The sequence below is a fragment of the Podospora anserina genome, chromosome 4, assembly GCF_000226545.1.
Source record: "Podospora anserina S mat+ genomic DNA chromosome 4, supercontig 4".
Lineage (NCBI taxonomy): Eukaryota > Fungi > Ascomycota > Sordariomycetes > Sordariales > Podosporaceae > Podospora > Podospora anserina.
The window spans coordinates 2098661-2121540 of record NW_001914850.1 but is presented as its reverse complement, the minus strand read 5'-3'; the positions used below and the strand labels follow the sequence as shown (position 1 = coordinate 2121540).

Below are 22880 nucleotides of genomic sequence, written 5' to 3'. Positions count from 1 at the left end.
AACGACACAGGTCGAGTGGACCAGCGTATATATTCTCAGGTTCCGTCCATGCCTCACTCGTACAAGGGTTCGGCAGCCTTCGCAGGAAGGAAACCAACCAACCTGTGGATTACGTGTCCACGTATTCCCAGATCCAATGCAAAACAACCTCCGTCATATCCACCCTCAAGGCGCAGATTTGATAGCCGACAAGACATTACCAGGTTGGGCGGCTCTCAAGTAGTGGTGTCGCTGCTCGGCATGTTCCGCCGCTATACGCGTATAGGGACGTGGGTAAGCTACCATGGTACGGGACCACTTTATCGGGTAGGTCCATCAAAGGAGATCCCCTTCCGGTGGTTTGATGCTTACCGACAGCTCGGGATCTAGCAAAAAGTTCCATTGCAGACGTTGGATTGCGGATGCAGCCGCATGGTGAATGCTTGCTTGGACGCAGCTCATTTGGTGTCGTGCTCAACCTGAGTGGGTCAAGGGGCATAAAAAGGGGCGCAGCCCCCTGCACCATTGAATGCTTCGACGCGCGGAAGTGCTATACGCGTATCCGTATCCAAGGCGTTCCAGTCAGTATATGTCAGCCCTATCGCGCTCTGTCTGGGTCGCAGCAAACCGCCTTCCTCCGTTTTCCTTTCACTGCTCTTAGAAATCGACATTTCCATCATGTCTGATACTCGCTGCCAACCTCGTTTGTGCGGGTAGGTATACTCAGACATCTTTCCGCAGAGGTAGGACACAGATCGCATCCAAATTAACCACAACTACTCCCCGGGAACTGCTGCATGGCTTTAAGGTCGCTTCTTACCTTGGTGCTACTTATTCGACCTCCTCCTTTCTTTCCTTCACTATCACCAAGGGGCAGATCGCGCCATCAAGCCAAACGCCTTCGTCCACCGTCTCTCTGCATACAGCGACGGTGCCAAGTTTATCCATGTCTCTTTGAGTGACGAGACAGACTTGTACTCTATCAAGCTCAGTTTCATCGCCAGTCTCCTGAATATGGTACCGCTTCTTCACTACCTCGACCGCAGTGGCCTTTGACTCCATCCCGCGTACCCACGACCGCAACTGCTTAGCCGATATAATTGGACCGTCATCAGATATGAGAATAGGAACATGGCGTCGAGGTGGCTCCCACCGCCCTGGTGTCGTGGTTTCCAGCATGCCAGACAGAAAGAGGGCGGGGTGAACCATCTGGATGGCTGCCATTCGGCTGGTCCAAGACCTTTTCGACCTTGAGAAGTCTGCGTGTTTGCTTTACTTCGGGTTTCGGATGTGCCTGCAATCTGTTGTCTGAAGCAACATTAAAACAACATAAGACCCCTTTGTTGTGCTCTGTGAGGTCCTTCAGGAGCTGCACATCTTCCAAAAGAAGCATGCATAGCTGTACCTCGCACGTACTGCAACCAGAATCCTCACTTTCGTCTTGAGCCTCCCATATATTCGCGATGGAGCTCAATGTGCCGCTCATAATGGGAGGTGGTGATTCCAAACCCAAGAGGGCTTTCATGTCTCAACCAGAAGTGATTGGGCCAGCGTCGGATATCAAAAGCGGAATTCGAATCTCTAGAGCTCTCCAGCCGGCGGCTGAAACTTCCAAGTATTTACGCCATGCGTCGCCCCATGGAGATCCCATTCAGGTTCGCGGTTATGCTTCGATTCCACAGTGCGTTTAGCAAGCTTGACTCGGAGAGCTCTATCGGTGGGCATTTGTTGCGGTGGTGATGATTTGTAAAAGTGCCGTTCAAGGTATCTTGGTCTTCGTACATTGGTGATGAACGAGGGTTTGATCTGGCTTGCGCAACCGCCCCTGACCAAAGGTTTGGGTTGTGGATTGCGGGTTTGTCTTGCTTGCAGCCAAGAAGAGCTGAGAGTGCTTCTCGGGAGTGCAGGTGAAAGTAATATGCTCGTGATTGAAGATAGGTATGGCTATCGTTGGCATTGAGAAAGCGGCGCTGCCCTGAGGTGGGTGGGCCGGCAGGGTTAGGTGTTCAGGCCAAAAGTCTAGACAACCGAAATAGAAGGCGACACAGGCCACAGGTCCATTTATCACTCTTCCCGCCCCCGCAGTCACTTCAAGCCTACGTCCAATCAGAGGCACATACTAAGACGTGGCCTACTGCCAGTACAGTGTCAAATGGCCCCTTTACGCAGTTCACCGTGGAATTTACGTCTCTGATCAACAGTTCACGAATGCTGAAACAACCCGAAAATAACTTCAGACACTAGGGATTCGGTAGCAGCAATCTGGGTACCTGGGCACCTAAGGTAGATAACTCATGGGTGCCCGTCTAACAGCTGTATGTTTAAACGCACCCTGATCAAAATAATCATACCTAGGTGGGTAGGTACCTTAACTACCTGGTAAGGCACACAAAACACTCCAACGTGAATTTTACATTTTTTCAAACAAGAATAGGTCAGTTCACTAGGTATTAGGTATTCAGGGCCTATTAACAATCTTTCGAGGCATGCTGGCTTTCTTAAAGGTGTGTTAATTATCTTTTAAAGTGTATGAAGTCGTTATTCACGGGTAGGCCGGGATAGAAGCACCCCCATTTCAGAAGAACATAAATGAAGCTGAAGTCCAAAAGTTCACATCACCATGGATTTCAGGCTTATTTTGTAACTATCATCTGTCAACTGGTCTCACCAGTCTTCCTCTACTTCTTCAGACGCACCACAACCATACCCAAGCATATCGCAAATCAGCTCGACTACCTCTGCAGTCGTCATTCCAAGCTCTATCGAGTAGTCTTGCATTTGGATCAAGGCTTCTTTCGAGTCCACAGATAACTTTGAAGAGAATTTCCAGGCCTAGAAGTTTTGATTACGTACCTTAGACTGGGATGCTTTGGTTCAGTACCTACCTAACTGCGTCTAGTAGGTATACAGATTTGGCGTTCTTGGTATTGAAATAGCATGAATAAACTGCATTTTCCAGTTGAGGGTGCCTTGGGGCAGCTTTGAAGCATGATTCCCCCTCCATTGGAGAACGTGGACATGGCCCGGAAAATGTGCGCCGGACTGATCGTTTTCGCTTCCCCACCCTATGCCTTTTTGTGCAGCTTCCTGTAGCACCTAGCTAACTCCGGACATTTCCAAGCTTCAGTTATCATCAGAGTCTTTCTTGCACCACCCAACTACGTAGCAACATGTTTTACCAACCAGGAAAAACCCACCACAACCTGCCTTTCGATCCCTTCAAGGCATGTGTTGTGCCTCGACCTATAGGATGGATATCAACCACCTCCCCTCTCACGCCGGCTTCCCCGTCCACACAGCCAACTCATAACCTGGCACCCTTCAGTCAGTTCACAAACCTCAGCTTCGACCCGCCATATGTCATGTTTTCTGCCAACCAAACGCCCGAAGGCTTCAAGAAAGACACTGTGCGCAACGTGGAGTCGACGGCCAAGTTTGTGTGGAACCTGGCGACATGGGATCTCAGGGAAAAGGTCAACGCTTCGGCTCAGCAGCTCCCTTTTGAAGTGGACGAGTTTGAGCACGTAGGTTTGGAAAAGGAGTTTAGTTCTTGTCTGCCGGGTGATGTCCAGAACCCGGTTCCGATGGTGAGGGAAAGTCCGGTCAAATTTGAGTGCAGTTATCACTCAACATTGCGACTGCCGGGAGCGTCGGTGATGGGGGGTGTGGACTTGGTGATTGGAAAGGTCGAAGGGGTGCACATTGCGGACTGGGCCTTGTCGAAGGAGGGGAAGCTGGATATTGGCAAGACGAAACCCATCGCGCGGTGTGGTTATTACGACTATGTGGTCTTGGACAAGACTTTTGAGATGGTCATTCCTGGAGGAGATAAGGCAATTTTGGCGGGGCTGGAGGGCAACGCGGAGCAGGCTCAGCAAAGCATGGGCCGACCTCCTGACGAACAGTAGATGCCACTTTCCCCGGATTCCAGAACCCTTCCACTGCCGAAATCCCGACTCCGCTCCGGCTCCGACACCGGCCGGCAAGCTCCACACGTCCCACTGGCAACGGCCGCCAATGATTTGTTTGGCAACATCGACCCCTCACTCACGACATTTGGGAAGCTCAGTCATCGACTTCCAGTTTCAGTCTACCTAATGCTCCAGCTGCCTCTTCGTGCCAGCTTCTACATCTTCAAATCCTTTGCCCAACCATCACTTGCATCTATAACCAAAACCAGAGCCTTCTCTCCCTCAACCCCAGCAAACATGAAGCTCCTCTATCCAACTTCCTTGGTCCTCGACCCCGCCAAAATAACCGGCTTCCCCACCCTCACCCTCCACCCCTACGATGTCAAATCCCCCACTCTCCCCTCCGAGCACCATGACGCCGAGATCCTAGTCACCTGGGCCAACTCCAAAGACAATCTCACCTACGCGGTCAAGAACCTCAAGGACCTGAAATGGATCCAGTCCCTCGCCGCCGGTCCCAATGACGTCCTCTCGGCCGGGTTTGACGCCTCCAAGGTCAAGATCACCACCGGCTCTGGGCTGCACGACAAGACGGTTGCCGAACACGCCCTGGGCTTGTTGCTCAATGCCGCGAGAAGGTTCTACGAGATGAGGGATTACCAACTGCAAGGGAAGTGGCCTGGTCACCTTGGTGGTCCGCAGCCAGATCGGGAGAAGGGTACCTTCAGAACACTGAGAGATGCCAGAGTAACAATTTGGGGATTCGGCAACATTGCCAAGTCACTGACACCGCATCTTGTGGCTTTGGGCGCGACTGTCAAGGGGCTGGCGAGGAGCAAGGGAGTGAGGGATGGGATTGAGGTGTTTGGTGAGGACTCGTTGGAGGACATCTTGAAAGAGACGGATGCATTGGTGATGATTCTGCCGGGGGATGCCTCGACGAAACATGCTTTGAACAGGGAGAGGCTGGGGTACTTGCCAAACCATGCGTGGGTGGTGAATGTGGGGAGAGGAACGTCGATTGACGAGGATGCGTTGTTCGAGGCTTTGGAAGGGGAACAGATTGGGGGAGCGGCGTTGGATGTGTTTGAGACTGAACCGTTACCAGAGGGCAACAAATTGTATGGTGCCAAGAATTTGATTCTGTCGCCACATGCTGCTGGTGGGCGGCCACAGGGTGCTGAGGAGTTGATTGTGGAGAACCTGAGGAAATTCTTGGGAGGTCAGGAGTTGAAGAATATTATCTGAGGTCTGAAGGGGTGTTGATATGATGTAGAATCCTCGTGTTCATCGCCATGAATTCAAGACAGATCATACATATAATATACCTTGTCTTATCGGGATGACCCCACTATTGATGTGACAAAAACACCCACGTAGGTATCGACTAAGTTCTGCAAGCCATCATCTTCTGTCCCAAAAGCTTGAAAAGTTACTATGGAGTCGAATAACCCACCACCTTTCAGTCCTTTTCTCACATGCTGCGACGACATTTTGCATCCGGTTCTCGACTATCTTGACCGATGTGACTTGCATGCGGTCTGCCTCACACATCCGCGCCTGCTTGGTCTGGCACAGTCCTATCTGTACGCCAAAATACGCCTTGATGACAGGGAAAAGATAGCAAGGTTTGGGGAAGACAAGCCGCCCGCACCGTCTTACTCTTACGGACTGTGGTGTCAAGACCGGATCTTGCCCTCTACATACGCTCCCTCGACTATGAGCGTTTCGACGGGTGGATCGGTGAGGGACCTCTTGAGGTCATACTCGATTTTGTGCAAAGCCGTTGGAGGCATATGCCTTGGTACAGGGAGTGGATTCAAAAGGAGCCCGATGGGTTGACGGATGCCCATCTGGCCCTCCTTCTCACGCTTCTACCGCGCCTCGAGCATCTAAGCCTCTACAATAACTTTGAGAGGGACAGCGTATGCATAAGCCTTGTGCAAACTGTGCTCTGCAGTCCAGAACTGGTCCAAGCCGACGAAAAGATATTGCAACATCTCAAGACCGTTACTCTCCTACATGTCCATGATGAACCTCACGTGCGGCACACTGAGGACGTCCTCCCATTCTTTTACCTCCCGTCGCTGACAAGCCTCGAGGTTTACCTGGACAACCCCACCAGAGGAGCAAACCCAAGTCCGCATCTGGTATGGCCCACGGTCGCACCGCCATCAACACCGATCACCTGTCTCAAAATACGGTCATTCAGAGAGCTTCACCTACCCGAGTTGCTTGCCGCCACACCTCGCCTGAAAACACTCTGGTGTGAATGGGAATTCGACCCGTACCTTCATGATGAGTGGCCAAGGGAGGCTGAGCACAACACGCCTGTTTTTGACCTGAATATCGCGATGAATGCCCTACTGCAAGTCAGAGATAAATTGACCGAGCTCAACATTGGGGCTTCCAACGGTAGCGTGGACGGATGGCCTGGCACTGGCCCGGTCCCAACCAAGGTCGTGGGTGCAATGGCGCTTGGGGCCTTCGACCAACTCAAGACTCTTGCCATTCCACTCGCGTTTTTGGTTTGGGTTGAAAGCACCCGAGATTGCCAAAGGAGCCGAAATCTTGGGTACCTGTCTCCCATTCAATCTCGAAACGTTGGCGCCGGGGGGGTGATCTATTGGTGGGCTAGGGCGGTGTATACGATCACTGGCCGGGGATGTCCTGGGACCAGAGAGCCCTCATGCGCATCATTATTCGTTGGCTGTCAACAGTGTCAGAAACCCAACCAAAATTCCGAAAGCTTCTCCTCCATTTGGGGCACTCCGAAACACCGGAAGATCTTCCCTTCGATGATGCTTGATCCGAGTCAACACAGATGGGATGGGAGCTCAAGAGCTTGGCTAGTCGACAAGGTATTGACACCAAGTTTGTCTATGTCGATAGAGATGCATACGAATTCGTGCATGATACTTGGGCTGATGAGGAAGATGGACACTTCGTTTCAGTTTCAGGATCCGATACGGAGAGCGAACTGTGAAGATTTTGAACCGAATATCGGCTCAGGAGTAGGGGTGAAGTGTAACGGGGTGGTGGCTGATCCGTCTACATTGGAGAGGATCATATCGCGGCTTGTTGATACGGGTGGGACGTGGACAAGAAGGGCGACGGAGAATGGGGGACAATGAGGTTCGATGTCACGAGCCTGTCCCTTTTACTTGCTTGGCACATTTCCCCGTGAAGGAAGGGATGCAGAGAATCAACTTTCAGTTCAGGAAACTTTGAAGGGGGGTGGATCAAAGAGCTTCTGCCTGCAGAGCCTGATTACAGTGTTGAGTAGCATGGCATACTACGACCAGATGGGATAGTTTGATAAATACACCATGTCGGAGCAGTCCTTTGGGTTGGCCGGTGTTGATGGAAAGTTACAAATTGTGGCTACGGGAAGAGATACGACAGGGTGTTGGGTCACAGTCTCGGAGAGCGACGAGGCGTGGAATATTGGGGCAGCCGCGGCTACCAGGCAACTTCTCGACAAGTATGTGGCCGTAGATCCCTAGACGTCGTCCAAACAAACACTTGGATACTGGCGTTTTATCAAGCATGTTTCTTATTGTATCACTCTCCCTAGCACGCCTGTCTGGAAGGCTCGGCGGCTCGATGCCGAACTCATGGTCGAGAATGAGTACCTGCCGAGACTGTGGCAATCGCACTTAATACCTTCACTAGGGCACCTACCAGTGGCGAACTTGGGTATAGGGGTAAAGCTGTCGCTGGGGGTCGAGGCGCTGAGACGGTAGAAGGTATATCAGCAGAGGGACATTATACAGCACACCTTTGATGGGCAGTGTGAAGGTGCAGGAAAATGGGTGTCAGTAGGTATCATTTGAAGAGATTCACCCCCTTACTTGCGGATAGATCTCCGATAATGGCAGATTCAGGGTCACGGCGTTGATTCATGATCCCTTCGCCATCTGCTCAACTCGTTACTTACGTCGGCAGTTGGTTCGGTTTTTTGCTCGGCGCGGATGCGGTCCAGAATCACACAATTACCGAGTTCGCCACAGGAGTCTTATGTCCACCTTTACCTTCCTTACCCATCAAGACAGCAAGATTGAACCACTGGTATCACTTCAGTAAAAGGATATCGAGGGCCCAATGTTGTTATGTCACACAATATCTTCAATTGTGTCAAGATCTTCACGCCTTTGATGCGGATTTTGTTTTCTCTGACACTGACACTATGCCTGGCTAGGTAAAGTGAGCAAATCCTTCGCCAGTCGCCTCAGTCCACCAGTCGGCCGATGCCGATCAGTGGCCCACCAATGAAGCCTTAGCTGGGTACCCCACGAAACAAACGACGGCTTCTTCAATGGATGCTGGTATTCTGACATCAAAATATACGAAATATTTACCTAAGCACCTAAGGTACCTAGATACTCCGTGGCTATGAGAGAATTGCAAGGTAGTGTGGCCATGGTGCATTTCCCGCACATGCATCCATACCTACCTAGGTATATGCATGGGCCGAACCCAGCTCGAATGCAAGTTGCATAACAGCCATCCTCCCATTTCTGCGCGCAATGAACAACTTGAGAGGAATTTCTGTTAGCGTTTCTCCACCTATCTTCCCTCCCACACCAAGACCTGAGACTAGACCGAACCGGCTTGCGGGGAGCTGCCCCCCCGGCCCCGTCCCCCGGCTTTAGGTAGGGTCCTGGGGATGTCGAGTCCACCCTAAAAACGAATGATCAAATCAAAAGGTGCGAACAATGGATTAGCGTGGGGTGAGGAAACTGAAGCAGAAGAAAATATGTTACGAATGGGAACTAGCCTCTTATGCAGTTGATCGACAGGAGTCCAATGCAACCTGCGCACCTCACGATGCCCATCAAATCCCTTGCCCATCCCCAAAAAGCAAAACTTCCCTTGACACTCAAAAACGCCGCGACCATGTTTTTGTGCCGCCCAGAATCCTCAAAACCTGGAGTCTCTCATTATTCTCTTCCCCAGGTTTTCTGAAATCGCGTCACCACTTCCCAGTCATGGCAGATTCCGATGATTCCAAGTCCGTCCTGCCCGGCATCCCGGGTTACGACCCTGACAACCTGCAGCCATGGACTCTCGCTACCGTCGTGTCGGTCACGGTTCTTTCCACCGTCTCAGTCCTCCTGCGCCTCTGGGCTCGATATATCAAGGCCCAAAAGCTGTGGTGGGATGATTGGATGATTGTATTTTCTCAGGTTTGTGCCAGCGCCGCTCATGTCTTGTACAATTTCTAACAAGGCCCGGCTGGCAGTTATGGAACTTTGTCACGGTTGGCTTCATCTTTGCCATGTATTCGGCCGGCATGGGCATTCACGCCGACAAAGTGCCCATGGAAAAGATTGTCCTCATGGCCAAGTTCCTCGTCGTCGCCGAGATTTTATACGCCTTCAACCTCGTCTTCACCAAGATGGCCATTCTCTTCATGTACTACCGCATCTTTCGCTTCCCTTTCTTCAAGAAGATGGCCTGGGGCATCAGCGCCTTCATTATTGCCTGGGTCATCACCATCACCTTCCTCTTCATCTTCATCTGCGTTCCTGTCGAAAAGCTGTGGTATCCGCACCTGCCAGGCCGCTGCATCAACCAGGTTGGGACGTGGATCGCCAACGCCATCTCCACCATCGTGTCTGACATTGCCATTCTCGTGCTGCCTATCCCTCAGGTGTGGAAGCTGCAGCTGCGGCAGTCTGAAAAGATTGGTGTGACGGTGGCTTTCTGCTTGGGTTTCTTGTGAGTTTTCCAGCCCTCCGCTTGCCAGGCTTCCCGTGCCATTCCCTAACCTCAATCTCAAACCCAGCGTCGTTTTTGCCTCGGCGTACCGAACCACGGTGCTTTTCACCTACACCAACGACGACCCATCGTACTCCCTCGCACCGACTGTCGGCTGGACCGCCATCGAAATGTCTGCAGGCATCATCTCGGCAAACCTGCCCACCCTCGCCCCCATCATGAGCCTGATCTTGACAAGGATGGGCATCTCGGGATCCCTCATCACAGGCGGCAGCGGCAGCGGAAGCAAGAACGGCTTTTCCTCCAAGAACAACTTCGGCGGCACTGGTGGAGGCAACATGAAGTCGACGGGGTCAGTCAGCGACCGGACTGAGTCTGGTGGCGAGCTGCGAAAAGACGGCGACAGAGCCTTTTACCGTCTGCCCGACGACTCAAATATCAGCGAGACGGCACTCGATACTGGAAGGACGGCGACGCTCACCCGCGACGATACTGGGTTGCGGCCGGATCATGGCTATGCTTATACGGTAACGAGCCGACCAGGGAAACAGGGGGACAGTGAGAGCATGAGTGGAGACGAGGTTCCCTTGAAGGGAATCAGGGTGCACACGGACTTCAAGCAGTCAGCAGACTAACCACGTCATGATGGTGCAACGGGGCATTCCGCAAATTTGGGAGAGTACCTAGTGTTTTGTTCAGCGAGTTTTGGTTAACGAGTTCCATTGGATTCTTTTTCTTTTCATTCCTTTTGTCTCTTTAGATACCATTTTACTACTTTCTAGACGTACATACCTGCATCCGGGGCATATTCTGGGCGTTCGGACGCAATGCATGCCACCTACTACATGATCTTAGCTTAATTCAAGATATTTCCAACGCATCTGTTGCGTTGCTAACCTCTACGTCCATGGCCGCACTGTGCACTCGACATTGCCTACCTACCTTGGATGCCCAGTCATGGTTATGATCTTCATGGACTTTGTGTCAAGCCTGGCGTGTAAGCGCTAAAGCCCCTGAAGCACCCTACCACGGCGGTCTTGGCGATGTGCTCGGGCGGCACTGTCAGCGCTGCTGTGGCCGGGGAGCAACGCTTATTTTGACTCACCCGGCCTGTTGGCGCCTGCCGTCCTCACTGTCCTCGCCGAATGAGGTGGCCCGGGGTCGGGGCACCCATCACACGCATCACGTCTCTGTAGATAGGTCCTAGATGGATAAATCATAAGAATCCCACCTCCTCTCCTTCTTCTTTCTTCTCTTGCTTCGTTTTATCCCAACGTCCACAATGGCTACCGTCCACAACACTGCCACGCCTGCAGCGGCGGCGGCAGCCACCGACAACAACAACAACAACAACACCAACAGCCTCGAATATGACCTCCTAATCATCACCGACGCCACAGCCTCCATGACCACCTTCCTTGTCTCCCTCCACTCCTCCCTCCAGTCCATCGTCCGCATCTCCACCCTCACCGGCGCCTTCTCCCGCATCGGGGTGCTCGCCTACCGCGACCACGACTGCGTCGAGTGGTCGGCCGAGAAACATGCCTACGTCAACGACCACGTGAGGGTCACCGAGTTCAGTGGGTGGTTCGGCCAAGACCAGGACAAGAAAGACCTCCTCGGGTGGGTTCAACGTCTAAAGGTCCAAGGGGGCTACTCCACGCCGGAGGCGGGCAAGACGGGGGCGCACTGGGCGTGCGAAGTCATGGGGAGAGATGCCAAGGAAGGGGTCAAGAGGGAGACGGTGGTGATTTGGTATGCGGATGAGTCGCCCCACTTGAGGATATTGGATAACAAGGCTTGGGAGCTGGAGCAGGCGGCGTTGGGGAAGGTGGAGGGCGGGGAGAAGTTCAAGGATTGGGTCTCGGCTTGTGAGCAACTCAGGCGTAGCGGGGCGCAGGTGTTTTGTGTGACGGCGAGGACGTTCAAGAACAAGTGCAGGGTGGATCAGAGCCGGGCTGGGCTGGGGGTGGCGGCCATGTATTCGTTCTTGTCGCAGGTCACGGGTGGGAGGTGCTTCAGTTTTGACACTTTGTCGCCCAGGGCGGAAGATATCTCGCAGCTGACGGTGGGAATTTTGCTTGGTTGGCTGGGTGCTGTCACGGAGAAGAAGGGGCAGGGGGGTGATCGGAAGCTGGCCTACTTGAACCAGTATGGGACGCTGAAGGGCATCGAGACGGTGGAGTCTGAGACGGATATCAACGGAAACAGGTGGCTTCCTGTTTCCGCGAACAAGGACGTTACCGAGGCTCTCAGGTGCAATCTCACGAATGCCTGGGTCAATGAGAGCGACATCGCCAAGATTGTCGATGTCCGGAACGGTGGAGCGGTCCAGGACTTTGCAAAGAGATACATGGATGACGAAGAATACCGGACCCTGGTGTGTGCTCAGCTGCGGGAGATCATCGAGACAGATGTGACCGTCATGGCCCTCAATCCTGTGTTCGGCACTCTATGGAGATCAGTCTGCAACGACCGGTCCAACCCCGTCAGAGACGGACTTATCACCAAGTTTGGGTTCCACGTTGATAGGATACCCGACGCCGAGCAAAAGTCGCGGATGAAGAACTGGCTGGAGGAGTCGTACGACATGAAGGGCGAAATTGTCAGCATCATCAGAGAAGTTGGAGATGGTGAAAAGTACCCCTGCGTGTTTCTCGATCCAACGCTCAGGTTCGCTGGCAAGAACGAGAACGACGACGACAGCCGAGATATGGTCTTTACTCGGGACGAGCTACTCGAGATTGGTCGATCTTGCGATTACAGGATTCTGCGCCGACTTGGAAAGGTCCTGACCCGGCTCACGTTTGTGGCTTCCAAAGACGACCTCCCAGCCCATGTTCAAGATCTGGGCGAAGCTGAGCTCCCCCGGATTCCGCTCGCTTTGGCCAAGGCGGAGCGCAAGAGGATGTTTTGGAGAATTTTGCTGCATACTGTGCTGCCTGGTACCATGCTGGCCCTCCGTCCGGCCGCCCTGGTCGCTGCTCTCACATTGAGGATGGGGATCAAGGCACTGGAAGACGCAGCATTTACTGAGCTCTCCCTCATGAAGGACAACTGGAACACTCTTGATATTCCCGAGACGTGGAACTCCAACTGTCTTAACCTTTTGCTCGAGGCCAACAAGAAGCGCCCAGGTGCAGTCCTCAGCAAGGAGGATGCCGAACTCTTTGAGGGTTTGGTGAGCTACAAGCTTCTGGAGATGAATCTCGACACCATCGTTCCTACCAAAATAGGATGGACGCCCGAGAAGGCACGCGCTCACATGGGCCCTGTGGCTGTCTGCAAGTCTTGCCAGTTTCCTCGCTCCGTCACCATCATGGGCAACGAGGGAATCTGTGGTCTGTGCCACAGCGCCAGGGAAGATACCGACAGGGGACGCGCCCATCGAATGGTACACGATAACATCTCCAAGGACGACAATGGCGCCACCGAGATCAGCTGGGTGGAGTGTTCCATGAACGACTGCCGGGCTCAGTATGTGGTCTACTTCCCCAACCAGCTCAACGTACGGCCTAAATGCTGGTTCTGTCGGCAGAGGAGCTTTGTCTCGAAGTCAGATTCCAAGTACGACCAACTGACCACTGCGCCGTGCGTCAGCTGTTCGATTTGTGCCAACAGGGTGATATGGCCTGCCGAGTACCGGCCTGAAGGCTTCGATGAGAGCTCATTCATCTGCGCTCCCTGCGAAGGTGGCAAGAAGAATCGTATCGAGGAGGAGGAGCTCAGCATTCGGACGCTCGCCAACGAGAACGGCAAGGATTGGCTCGTCAAGAATGACGACGATATGATCCCGGCAAACGTCGTCTTCGGCGGCAGGTCGGTGTTCTTTATCGTTTCCAATTTGGCCCACGGAAGAGAGCACTTTGCGGACAAGGTGCAGGTCTTACCCGCTTCTGACAAGGTGGCTTTGAAGGCCCGAGGCAAGAAGGTGCACAATGTTGATGAGCTTGTCAAGGCCGTGAAGGGATGGGTCGACTCGCGCCGGGTCCAGGCTGGAACTTGCTCTCTCTGCTTCAGCGACCACAGGAAGAAGGATCTCCGTTTGGCCTGTGGTCGGAAGGGATGTGGCGAGCTGATCTGCGGCGATTGTGCTGACTCGTGGTACGGCATCAATCGAGTCGGCAAGATCATCAACGTCGCTGCTCTCAGCTGCCCGTTCTGCCGCAGACAGCCTTCGACGAAGGTCAAGTTGCCGGAGGGTGTGAGATACTTGGAGGGGCTAAAGAATGCAGTCGAGGAGGCCGGCAGCTGGATCTTCGCCTGGTGTTCCTCCTGCAGCTCAGCCAAGAGGTACATGGAAAGGGTTTGTGCCGCCGGAGCACCAGTCGACGTCGAGAACTGGAAGTGCGAGGACTGCACACTCACAGCCGAAGTGTTTGACTTCAAGCCATGTCCAGGGTGTGGTGTAGGAACACAAAAGACTTCTGGATGTGATCACATGACGTGTATTGTCAGTGGTTGCAACACGCATTGGTGCTTCAAGTGTGGCGAGGAGGTGGATCGCCATGAGATTTACAACCACATGTCGGAGGAGCACGGCGGATGGTACAATGGAAGGGAATATGAGGATTACGACGATGAGGAAGACGATGAGGTTATGGAGGATGTTGTGGAGAGGGTAGCAGCGGTTGCCATAGTTTGAGGGTTTTGTATTTCGCTTTTTTTGTACCGTATGATGCATGCTTTACTGAGCCGATAGCGTTGAAAATTTATGTCTTGTTTTGATTCAACCAATACTCAGGTGCGTCTTAAATAAAATCATAGGTAAGGTATGCACTAAACCCATCATTTGAGGGGTCCTAACCACCTTATCTTTCAAACCCTTAAAACTATATCTCAAGGCTTTCCAATTTATCCTTTAGGATAGGTATATAATGAATGTTTGATATCTCTAAACTGTCCCTAGCATGGCTAATAGGGAGGCAGGATATCCAGTATGGAGCAGTTAGCGAGTAGCTTGGGAAGTATAAACAGCGATCATTTGAGGCAGTTGTTGCGCTCTCCCTTGTTTTTCTGGCGCTAAAGTCACATTGTGCAGTCTTGTGTCCATCATGAAGGAAAGTACACCCGTTTCGGGCTTGAGTAGCTATGCGGGCGTGGCAATGGGTAACCTCGCACATCGTGGCGAGCCCGCATTCAACATCTTTCCCCAATCCTGTTACCTTCAACTCCTAGCACCTACATTAATAATTCCGCCCGAATTCTGAAAACCACCAAACATCGGACATTCTACCTTGTCCCACCAGACAAGACAAACCGCCAACCATGAACCTCCTCCTGCTCCTTCTCATCCCCGCGACAGTTGCCCTCTCCACCGCCAGCACCTTCCCCCCAACTCCCACCTCCACCCCAAACACCACGCCCATCCCCCGCCCCCTCCGCTACGAAATCGGCTGCAAGGACACCATCCTCGACATCCCCTCCATGATAGTCGCCGCCCGCTCCCTAATAGGCTACTGCCGCGGCATCGTGACCCCCTGGACCAAAGTGTCGTGGGTCTACAACAACACCCGCGCTTACATCTGTGATTCAGACCAGCGGCGCCCCCAGGGCTGCCTCTGGGACCAAGTCTATGACGCCTGGGTCGACATCGGAGTAAATTGTGGATTCGGCAGGGCAGGCTTCACCTACGAGCAGCAGTACGAGAAGACGTGGGGGTTCGATGACGTGAATGCAAAGTGGTGTGGGACGATTGATCCGTACTAAGTGAGCTTGGTTGGGTGGATGGTGGTTATTACATGGTTTGGTAAAACTGTTAGACTCGTTTATAGTTACAAAAAGAATGGGACCTCCCTCATCAATTCATCACCTGTCATGCCAACCCCCTCCCCTAACGCCATCTATCTAGTATGTACTATTATCCTACAACTCCTCGTGTAGCGTAGTCAGTTCCCCTTGAACACCTCCTTCAGATACACACAGCACTCCTTGTACAATTCCTCCGAGCCCGCCGCCGGCTTGGTCGGGTCAGGCGATTTATCCCACGCATGCGGCACCCCAGGGATCATCTTGTGCTTGACCGTCTTGTTTATCGGCGCTCTCCCCAGTCTCTTGGCCAATTCCTCCCCTTCATACTGGAGCATATCCCACTCGCACGTGTAGAAAATAACCGTTTCGGGAATCGCCTCCTTCAACAGTGTGTCGGAAGCCTTGGTAGGCGATAATATCGGACTGGCGAGGCTAACTCCAGAAGGGTAGAGATACGAGGCGTCAAACAGCGACGTGAGGTTCGCAGGAAGGGTTTGGTCCGGCCGCACACATCTCGCGCGCTTGACCTCGCGGGACTCGGTGTAATCGCAGATGGGGTACCAGGTCGCGATGGCGCGGATGTTATGCGGCGGGACTGGCGCGGACAGAGTCTTGAGGTGCTCAGACAAGCAAATGGTAGATGTTATGGCGATGTTTCCACCGGCCGAGAAGCCAGATGTGGCGAGCTTGTGAGGGTCAATGTATAGCTCTGGGCCGTGACGGATGAGGTAGAGAAGGGCGTCGGCGCCGTCTTGGACTGCTACCGGGAAGGGGTACTCTGGGCTGAGACGATACTCGACTGATACATAGACAGCCTTGCATTCTTCGAGGACAAAGCGGGCGAAGCGGGCGTCGTCGGTGGGGGCGCCGATGGTGAAGCCTCCGCCGTGGAAATTGATAACGGCGGGGAAGAGCTGGTTGGTCTTTTTTCGCTTGTCATACCCTTCAGGGGTGTAAAAATGAAGGGTCAAGTTGCCCTTCTTGTCGGAGATGGTAGAGGGAATGGTATGTGTAAAGGCCGGGCTTGGAGGCTTCGGGTTGGCCAGGAAGTGCAGTGACATGCCAATGTACTGCAGCGACCTCCACCAATTAGCCGATATTTTGAGCCAGGTGCGGGACGGGGGCGATCCAACGGCATCTTTGGCGGTTTCTAACGGTTTTTTGTCCTCCTCGGTCGGTTGGGGTGTCTGGGCCGGTGTGCCGATGAGGTTGATGTTGGGGATGGGAATGCCGTCGACGGTGGGGATCTTGGACATGGTGGATGGATGTCGTTGATATGGATGACAGGGGTCAATGGTTCGGGACAGCTTTGACAGCTCTTGGCGCGCTGGATAGCACAAGTGTGGGTTTCATCAGTTGCTAATTACTGAAACAATGGGAGAAAACAGTCAATGACAGCTCGATGATAAATTATGGGAGTAGCAAAAAGCAGTGCCGCTGAAGGGCGTCAGCTATCAAGCCTCAAACAGCACTGACAACAGCTAGCTGCCTAGCCAAGAGCTGTTGATGTCATTCCAGAAATCCGGGGTCCATGTAAATGCATATCCATAATTGGCTGGGCCTTCTGTGCAAATGGCGGGGCACCGTTGACACCTCCCAGCCTCCAGCCTTGGCAAATCATGTGACTCGGATTGCTGTTGTGTTTCAGCTCAAAAAACAAATGCTAAACTGCGCTCTGACGTCACTGAATAGATGATGTCATCGGTGCTAGCCCCTGGGCCTCATCTTCACATGGAAGAGTGCATGAACACCGGGCAACTTGCTCCGCTGGTGGTACCCAGGAAGCCACTCACCCACTCAAATCGTGGTGTTTGGCGTCGGCGGGGAATCGATGACACATAGCCCGCAGAAATAAGGAAGGAGAGTGGCTGTCGTGCCCAAGAGAAAGGCATGCTGATTGTTTTCGCGAAACAAACAGCGGTCCAGGCACGAACTGGGAAAGACAAAGCGTGCCGAACTCCGTCCGAAAAGCTTGATGGGAATAAACCATCCCTATTCTTAGTGCTTAAACAGGTATTCCCGCCCTGGCAGCTTCAGGAACCTTCGTACCTAAAAGCAGGTACACAACACGCACGACCACCACAACCACAACCACCCCGATCCGTATTTAATCCTCGATTGTTGGTCTCTTTTCGTTTTGACTTTCTCCACCTACTGCCTACTTGACAAAAGTACGCTACCTATACTAGTGCTTGACCATCAAGAGCAGCTTGCACCGCTGACGTCAAGCTGTTAGGCTTGACAAAAGCACATCACATCCCCATCTTGTGGAACCCAACCTCATCCCCCATTTCTCACTTCTCCGGAGCATACCCAACCCAGCTGCATCTACCCCGCGCGCGTCTGAAGATCTCGACAATCACCCGCCTTGGCCGTCCAACATGTCGCCAGGCAGCTTCAAAAAGCCTCTCTTGGCTCTGAATCGCATCATCGGCCACCAGTCGGCAAAGAATCACATGACCAAGCCCAAAATTGGCAACATTGCTGCTCTCGACAGTGAACGCGAGGAGAAGAAATTGAAGAAGGCCCTTGAGCAACGCGTCAAGCAAGACGAAAAGGAGGAGGAGCGACGGTCTTTTCAACAGCGCCGCAAAGAGGAGGAAGAACGCGCCCTTTCTACCGACCCCCCTGAGATTGCGGCGCGATATGGCACCAAGACTAGCGATGTTCTGGTGGAAACCGACTCCGTGCAGCGCCTTGCCGCCAACCCCGATAATGCCGGCAAACAGATCGAGTTCATCGCGAGAATACACCACACACGTTCCCTCAGCTCCAAGCTAGCCTTCATTGTGTTCCGCGAACAGATTGAGACGATACAAGGTGTGGTAGCCTACAAGGAGGGCCACATCACCGAAAACTTTGTTCGATGGGCCGAGCATCTGATGACTGAGAGTCATGTCCACGTCAAGGGCACACTGCAGAGGCCACCAGAGGAGGTCAAGGGGTGCTCCATTCACGACCTCGAGGTGCTTGTTGAGAGCATGCACCTGGTTGTTCCTGTGAAGGAACACTTGCCAGTCGATGTCTTCTCCATCGACCTTGTTGAGATGGACGAGGAGTCTCACCAGCTCGAATCCTTGGCCTCCACCAGAGTCAGAGTAGCCAACCGTCTCGCCTACCTCAGAACACCTACCGCCCAGTCCATCTTCCGCATCAACAGCGGCATCTGCAGCATCTTCCGTTCGGTGCTCGAGGGCCATGGCTTCATTGAGATTCACACACCCAAGCTCATGCCTGCCGCCACAGAGTCGGGCGCTGAGGTCTTCAAGGTTAACTATTTTGGACGCACTGCCTTCCTGGCCCAGAGCCCGCAGCTCTCCAAGCAGCTGAGCATCTCGGCAGACTTTGGCCGCGTGTTTGAGATTGGCCCCGTGTTCCGTGCCGAAGACAGCAACACGCATCGCCATCTGACGGAGTACACTGGGTTGGATTTGGAGATGGCCATCAACAGTGACTACCACGAAGCCTTGAACATTATCGACGACATGATGAAGAGCATCTTCAAGGGTATCTACACGCGTTTCCGCAGAGAGATCGAGATCATCAAGACTAGGTTCCCCCATGAGGATCTCGTCTGGCTGGAGAAGACCCCAGTTTTTACCTTCAAGGAGGCCATCGCTTTGTTGAACGAGTCCGGCTGGACCGACGACCATGGAAAGCCGGCTTCCGAGCTTGAAGACCTCAGCACGCGCGCTGAGATCCGTCTTGGCGAGGTCATCAAGAAGAAGTATAATACCGACTATTACATCATCGACAAGTTCCCTGCTTCTGTCCGCCCCTTTTACACCCATCCCGACGAAGAGGACCCGCGGTTCACCAACTCATTCGACATATTCCTGCGCGGTCAGGAGATTACGACCGGTGGACAGCGCATCCACAAGCCGGATGTCCTCGTCGAGCGCATGAAGAAGGCGGGCATTGAGCCATTTGGCATGCAGGAGTACCTCCAGGGCTTCGAGTATGGCGTGCTCCCTCACGCAGGCTGCGGTATCGGTCTTGAGCGCATCATCTTCCTGATGCTCAGCCTGGGCGACATCCGCAACGCCTCGCTCTTCCCCCGCGATCCCAAGTCACTTCCTGAGCAAAAGGCTGAAGTTGTGCGCCTTCCTCACCCCGAAGCCGACACGATCCGCTACGCTTACGACTTCGAGCACGGCTACCCCAACCTCGAGATGCCCACGGTTGAGAAGCTTATTGCCAATTATGGTGATGCCACGAACACGTCCTGGCTTGATGATCGGTACCACGTCTGGCGGCACGAGCCCACGGGAGCCGCAATTGGCTACGCTGAAGAGAACGGCTACGCTCTCGTGATGGGTAATCCCCTGTGTGACCCACATCAGTACAACATTGTCATTCGTGACTTTTTGAAGCACATGCGCTCGCAAAAGGACCTTCGACCCCTGTGGCTATTGGTTTCTGCGGAAATTGAAGAGATCCTTGGGTCGAAGCTCGGCTGGCGCACGTTGAGCTGCGTGGCCGAAGAGCGTGTCACCATCGCCGATGCGAAGAAGGTGGCCAAGAAGGAGCGCCAGGCAGAAGACGCCGGTGTCATCATCAAGGAGCAGCCCATCGACGAGCCCGTCCCCGAGGAGCTGCGCAAGAGGATCGACAAGAGGATTGAAGACTGGAAGGCCGGCCGTACGGGTAGACAGGTTCACATCACCGAGGTCAGACCCTGGGTCGACATGGAGCACAGGCGCTATCTCTGGGCCGAGACCAAAGAAGGGGAGATTGCAGCCTTCTGCGTGCTCCATAAGCTGTCGCCGCAGAACGGGTACCAGATCAAGTTTGCTCTGGACTTCCCCGACTCCCCCAACGGCACGATCGAGGCGCTCATCTCGGCCTCGATCCAAATGTTGGCCAAGGCCGGCATTCAGCATGTCACGTTTGGCGCGGGAGCCCTGCCCGAGATGGTCACGGGCGGAAACCTGGATGGCATCCGGGCCAAGATCCTGAGCAAGACTTACAGGACGGTTGCGCAGCAGCTGAGACTGGTGCAGAAGAGCGAGTTCAGAGAAAAGTTTGGTACGAAGAACGACTTGGTGTATATTTGCTATCCCTTTATGGGGCTGGGTGTCAGTGGGACGAGAACTTTGATCAAGTTCTTTGAGGATGAGATGTAATTCTGTGTTTTAGCACAGCCGTTCTTGTGGGAACTGGATGAGGGTGGAAAAGGGGTTTCATTCTAGCATATCTTTTTTCATGATACCAACTCTGTTTAGCCCTGTTTTTTGGTCGAGTTTCTTTTGTTTGGACTGCGAGATGGCGGGGAGTACATAGAGGGTAGACCTTTGCGTGTGGAGGAAATGGGTTAATAGCTCTTGATACCAGAATGTTGTATCCTCGAACAGTTTATACCCTTTTTGCAATTCTTGATGCTGCCAGATTGAGACCCAGTGTTATTTTCTTGGGAATGAGGCACTGAATGAGACGAAGTGAAGGAGGTGAAGTCTTCGGTTTCTTAGATGTTTCGCTCGTCAACAGACGACATCGCGTCATGAGCACAAGATCGTCAAGAAAATTCAACCAAGGTTAAGGCGCGATGGCAGAGTGGTCTAATGCGTGAGACTCGAAATCTCATCTCTTCGGAGGCGTCGGTTCAAATCCGGCTCGCGTCGTTCTTTTGTCATTTTTGACCATGCGTGATGCTCGCCATTCATCATAGGAAACCAATTACTCATTTTCTTCCAAAAACACCCGGGGTTGCCGTTTTTTGTCCGAGTGGTCGACTGTGGTCAGTTTCTTTCTTGTCTCTGCGGGAGTCTGGGGGTCATCTAATCCCGATGGTGCAGTTTGAGGGTTGGGGTTAGAGCTGCATTGATCGACATGCAAGGGTCCGATTGAGTTCGGCAGGTGGGGCGGCGGGCTGACAATGACATCATAGCCTGACGCAAGTCCACGACGTCTGCCGAGACTGTTCCTACCAAAACAAATGGTCGTTGCACCGCCAAATGGACGTCATTCGGCCTGTTTGCATAGACCCAACAATGCCAAAAGCCTCTGGCTATGATGAGCCGCCTGGTCTTTCTTTCCTGCAGATCGTCCTGCGGCGTCACCACAGCGAGTCGTCCCTTTTTTCTTCCTCCTGCTCCGGCCTACCATCATCATGGCCATGGTTTCCCCTGATCTATTCCCACTGTCTTCTCTATTGTCTGCTTTTTACAACTCTTCAGATTTGAAGCATATTTGATACTCACGACGAAAAAAAAAAACCAACACAAAACACCCAGCATGGCAGAAGACACCCATCTGCCCTACCCAACCACCACCACCGCATCGACAGCCACGAGCAACCTGAAGAATGACCCGCCAACAGGGCTAAACTCATCCTCCACCTCGACCACGGTCTGTGAGGGCGCGGTAACAGCCATGACCGAAACCCACCACGGCGTCGGCGCCCACCCCGAAGACCCCCGCGGCCTCCCCGTCGCCTCGTTCGAGGAATACCCCGGCCTGCCTCGGCTCAACTACCGCATCCTCGACTACAAGCTCAAGCTCTCCATCATCGTCGCCCTCCTCGTCATCGAGTCCTCCTTGTTACCCATCATCCTCTACTATGGAATCTCGGCGAGCACCTCGCTCCGTCCAGGCCTCGTCTTCGCCATCGTGACGTCGTTTTTCGGCATTGTTACCGGCATCGAGTTTGGTCTCCGGATGTTGAAGCTCATCCTGAAGGGCGATCAATACCGTCCACCGGGGGCAACAAAGTGGAGTTTTGATTTTACACATCACACGCTCAGTTTTGGGTACACAGTCATGTCTGGGATTTTGATAGGGGGTTCGATTCCGCATAACCCGCCGGTGAAGGTGCTGGCCATCCCGGTTAGTTTGTTTTTGATCCAGATGGGGGTTCAGCTTACGTGGGCGGGGTGGATGAATGCCACGGGAAGGAAGGCGCCGTTCAAGATTTCGAGCGTGAGCAAAGGGGAGAGGGTGCCGCCGTTGGTGCTGACGATTATTGAGGATATCGTTGGGGTCGATGGCGGGGCTGGGGTGGAGTATAGACGGGCTGTCTTTGCGAGGTATGCGGCGAGTAAGAGGTTTAGGAGGATGATTGCGGTTCAGAATTGGTTTTGGGCCGTGGGATCGTTGGTGTTTGGGGTTGGGACACTGGTGACGATCTGGTGTGTGCATTATTATATTGCCTATGGTATTGGTAAGTTTCTGTCTAAGGGGTGGGAGTCTGAGATACCCCTTAGGGGGAATGTGCTAACGATGTGTAATAGGATGGGCTACCCCGCTGGTCTTCACCATCGTCTGGACTTGGATCTCGGTTGAGTGGGTGAGACGGGATTTGAGGGAGGAGAAGAGGCTATGGAAAGAAGAGCATGGTCAGGGCGCCGAAATGCAACAGACGCAACCACCAGAGCCGGAAGTACAGCAACAGGAGACAAAGTAAAGGCAACGTATAGGTAGAACACGCATGGACTGGAGTTCAGGAGTCTGATTTGCTTTTTGGGACAGGCACCAGTGGTTTACTGATACATCGGCGAATTAGAGAAATAATATGTA

General features: G+C 53.2%; 7 protein-coding genes across 7 annotated transcripts, besides 1 other annotated feature; 6 read left to right on the top strand and 1 right to left on the bottom strand.

Annotated features, from left to right (window-relative positions):
* Positions 1–3149: 3149 nt before the first annotated feature.
* PODANS_4_5060 (uncharacterized protein) lies at positions 3150–5138 on the top strand (the record flags this gene model as incomplete). The annotated part of the gene is made up of 2 exons (XM_001906317.1): positions 3150–3883; positions 4049–5138. The coding sequence occupies 2 exons, from the start codon at positions 3150–3152 to the stop codon at positions 5136–5138; spliced, it is 1824 nt and encodes a 607-aa protein (XP_001906352.1).
* Positions 5139–6244: 1106 nt separating this feature from the next.
* Positions 6245–7024, top strand: PODANS_4_5070 (uncharacterized protein; the record flags this gene model as incomplete). Its single annotated transcript, XM_001906316.1, has 1 exon — positions 6245–7024. One exon carries the CDS (start codon positions 6245–6247, stop codon positions 7022–7024), a length of 780 nt encoding a protein of 259 aa, XP_001906351.1.
* A 1857-nt stretch (positions 7025–8881) lies between these two features.
* On the top strand, positions 8882–10249 carry PODANS_4_5080 (uncharacterized protein; the record flags this gene model as incomplete). The annotated part of the gene is made up of 3 exons (XM_001906315.1): positions 8882–9079; positions 9136–9614; positions 9682–10249. The coding sequence occupies 3 exons, from the start codon at positions 8882–8884 to the stop codon at positions 10247–10249; spliced, it is 1245 nt and encodes a 414-aa protein (XP_001906350.1).
* Positions 10250–10896: 647 nt separating this feature from the next.
* PODANS_4_5090 (uncharacterized protein) lies at positions 10897–14259 on the top strand (the record flags this gene model as incomplete). Its single annotated transcript, XM_001906314.1, has 1 exon — positions 10897–14259. The coding sequence occupies one exon, from the start codon at positions 10897–10899 to the stop codon at positions 14257–14259; it is 3363 nt and encodes a 1120-aa protein (XP_001906349.1).
* A 1243-nt stretch (positions 14260–15502) lies between these two features.
* PODANS_4_5100 (uncharacterized protein) lies at positions 15503–16621 on the bottom strand (the record flags this gene model as incomplete). Its single annotated transcript, XM_001906313.1, has 1 exon — positions 15503–16621. The coding sequence occupies one exon, from the start codon at positions 16619–16621 to the stop codon at positions 15503–15505; it is 1119 nt and encodes a 372-aa protein (XP_001906348.1).
* A 1125-nt stretch (positions 16622–17746) lies between these two features.
* PODANS_4_5110 (uncharacterized protein) lies at positions 17747–20491 on the top strand (the record flags this gene model as incomplete). Its single annotated transcript, XM_001906312.1, has 1 exon — positions 17747–20491. One exon carries the CDS (start codon positions 17747–17749, stop codon positions 20489–20491), a length of 2745 nt encoding a protein of 914 aa, XP_001906347.1.
* A 413-nt stretch (positions 20492–20904) lies between these two features.
* Positions 20905–20986, top strand: a tRNA (tRNA-Ser).
* A 613-nt stretch (positions 20987–21599) lies between these two features.
* Positions 21600–22767, top strand: PODANS_4_5120 (uncharacterized protein; the record flags this gene model as incomplete). The annotated part of the gene is made up of 2 exons (XM_001906311.1): positions 21600–22524; positions 22595–22767. 2 exons carry the CDS (start codon positions 21600–21602, stop codon positions 22765–22767), a joined length of 1098 nt encoding a protein of 365 aa, XP_001906346.1.
* Between the last annotated feature and the right edge of the window lie 113 nt (positions 22768–22880).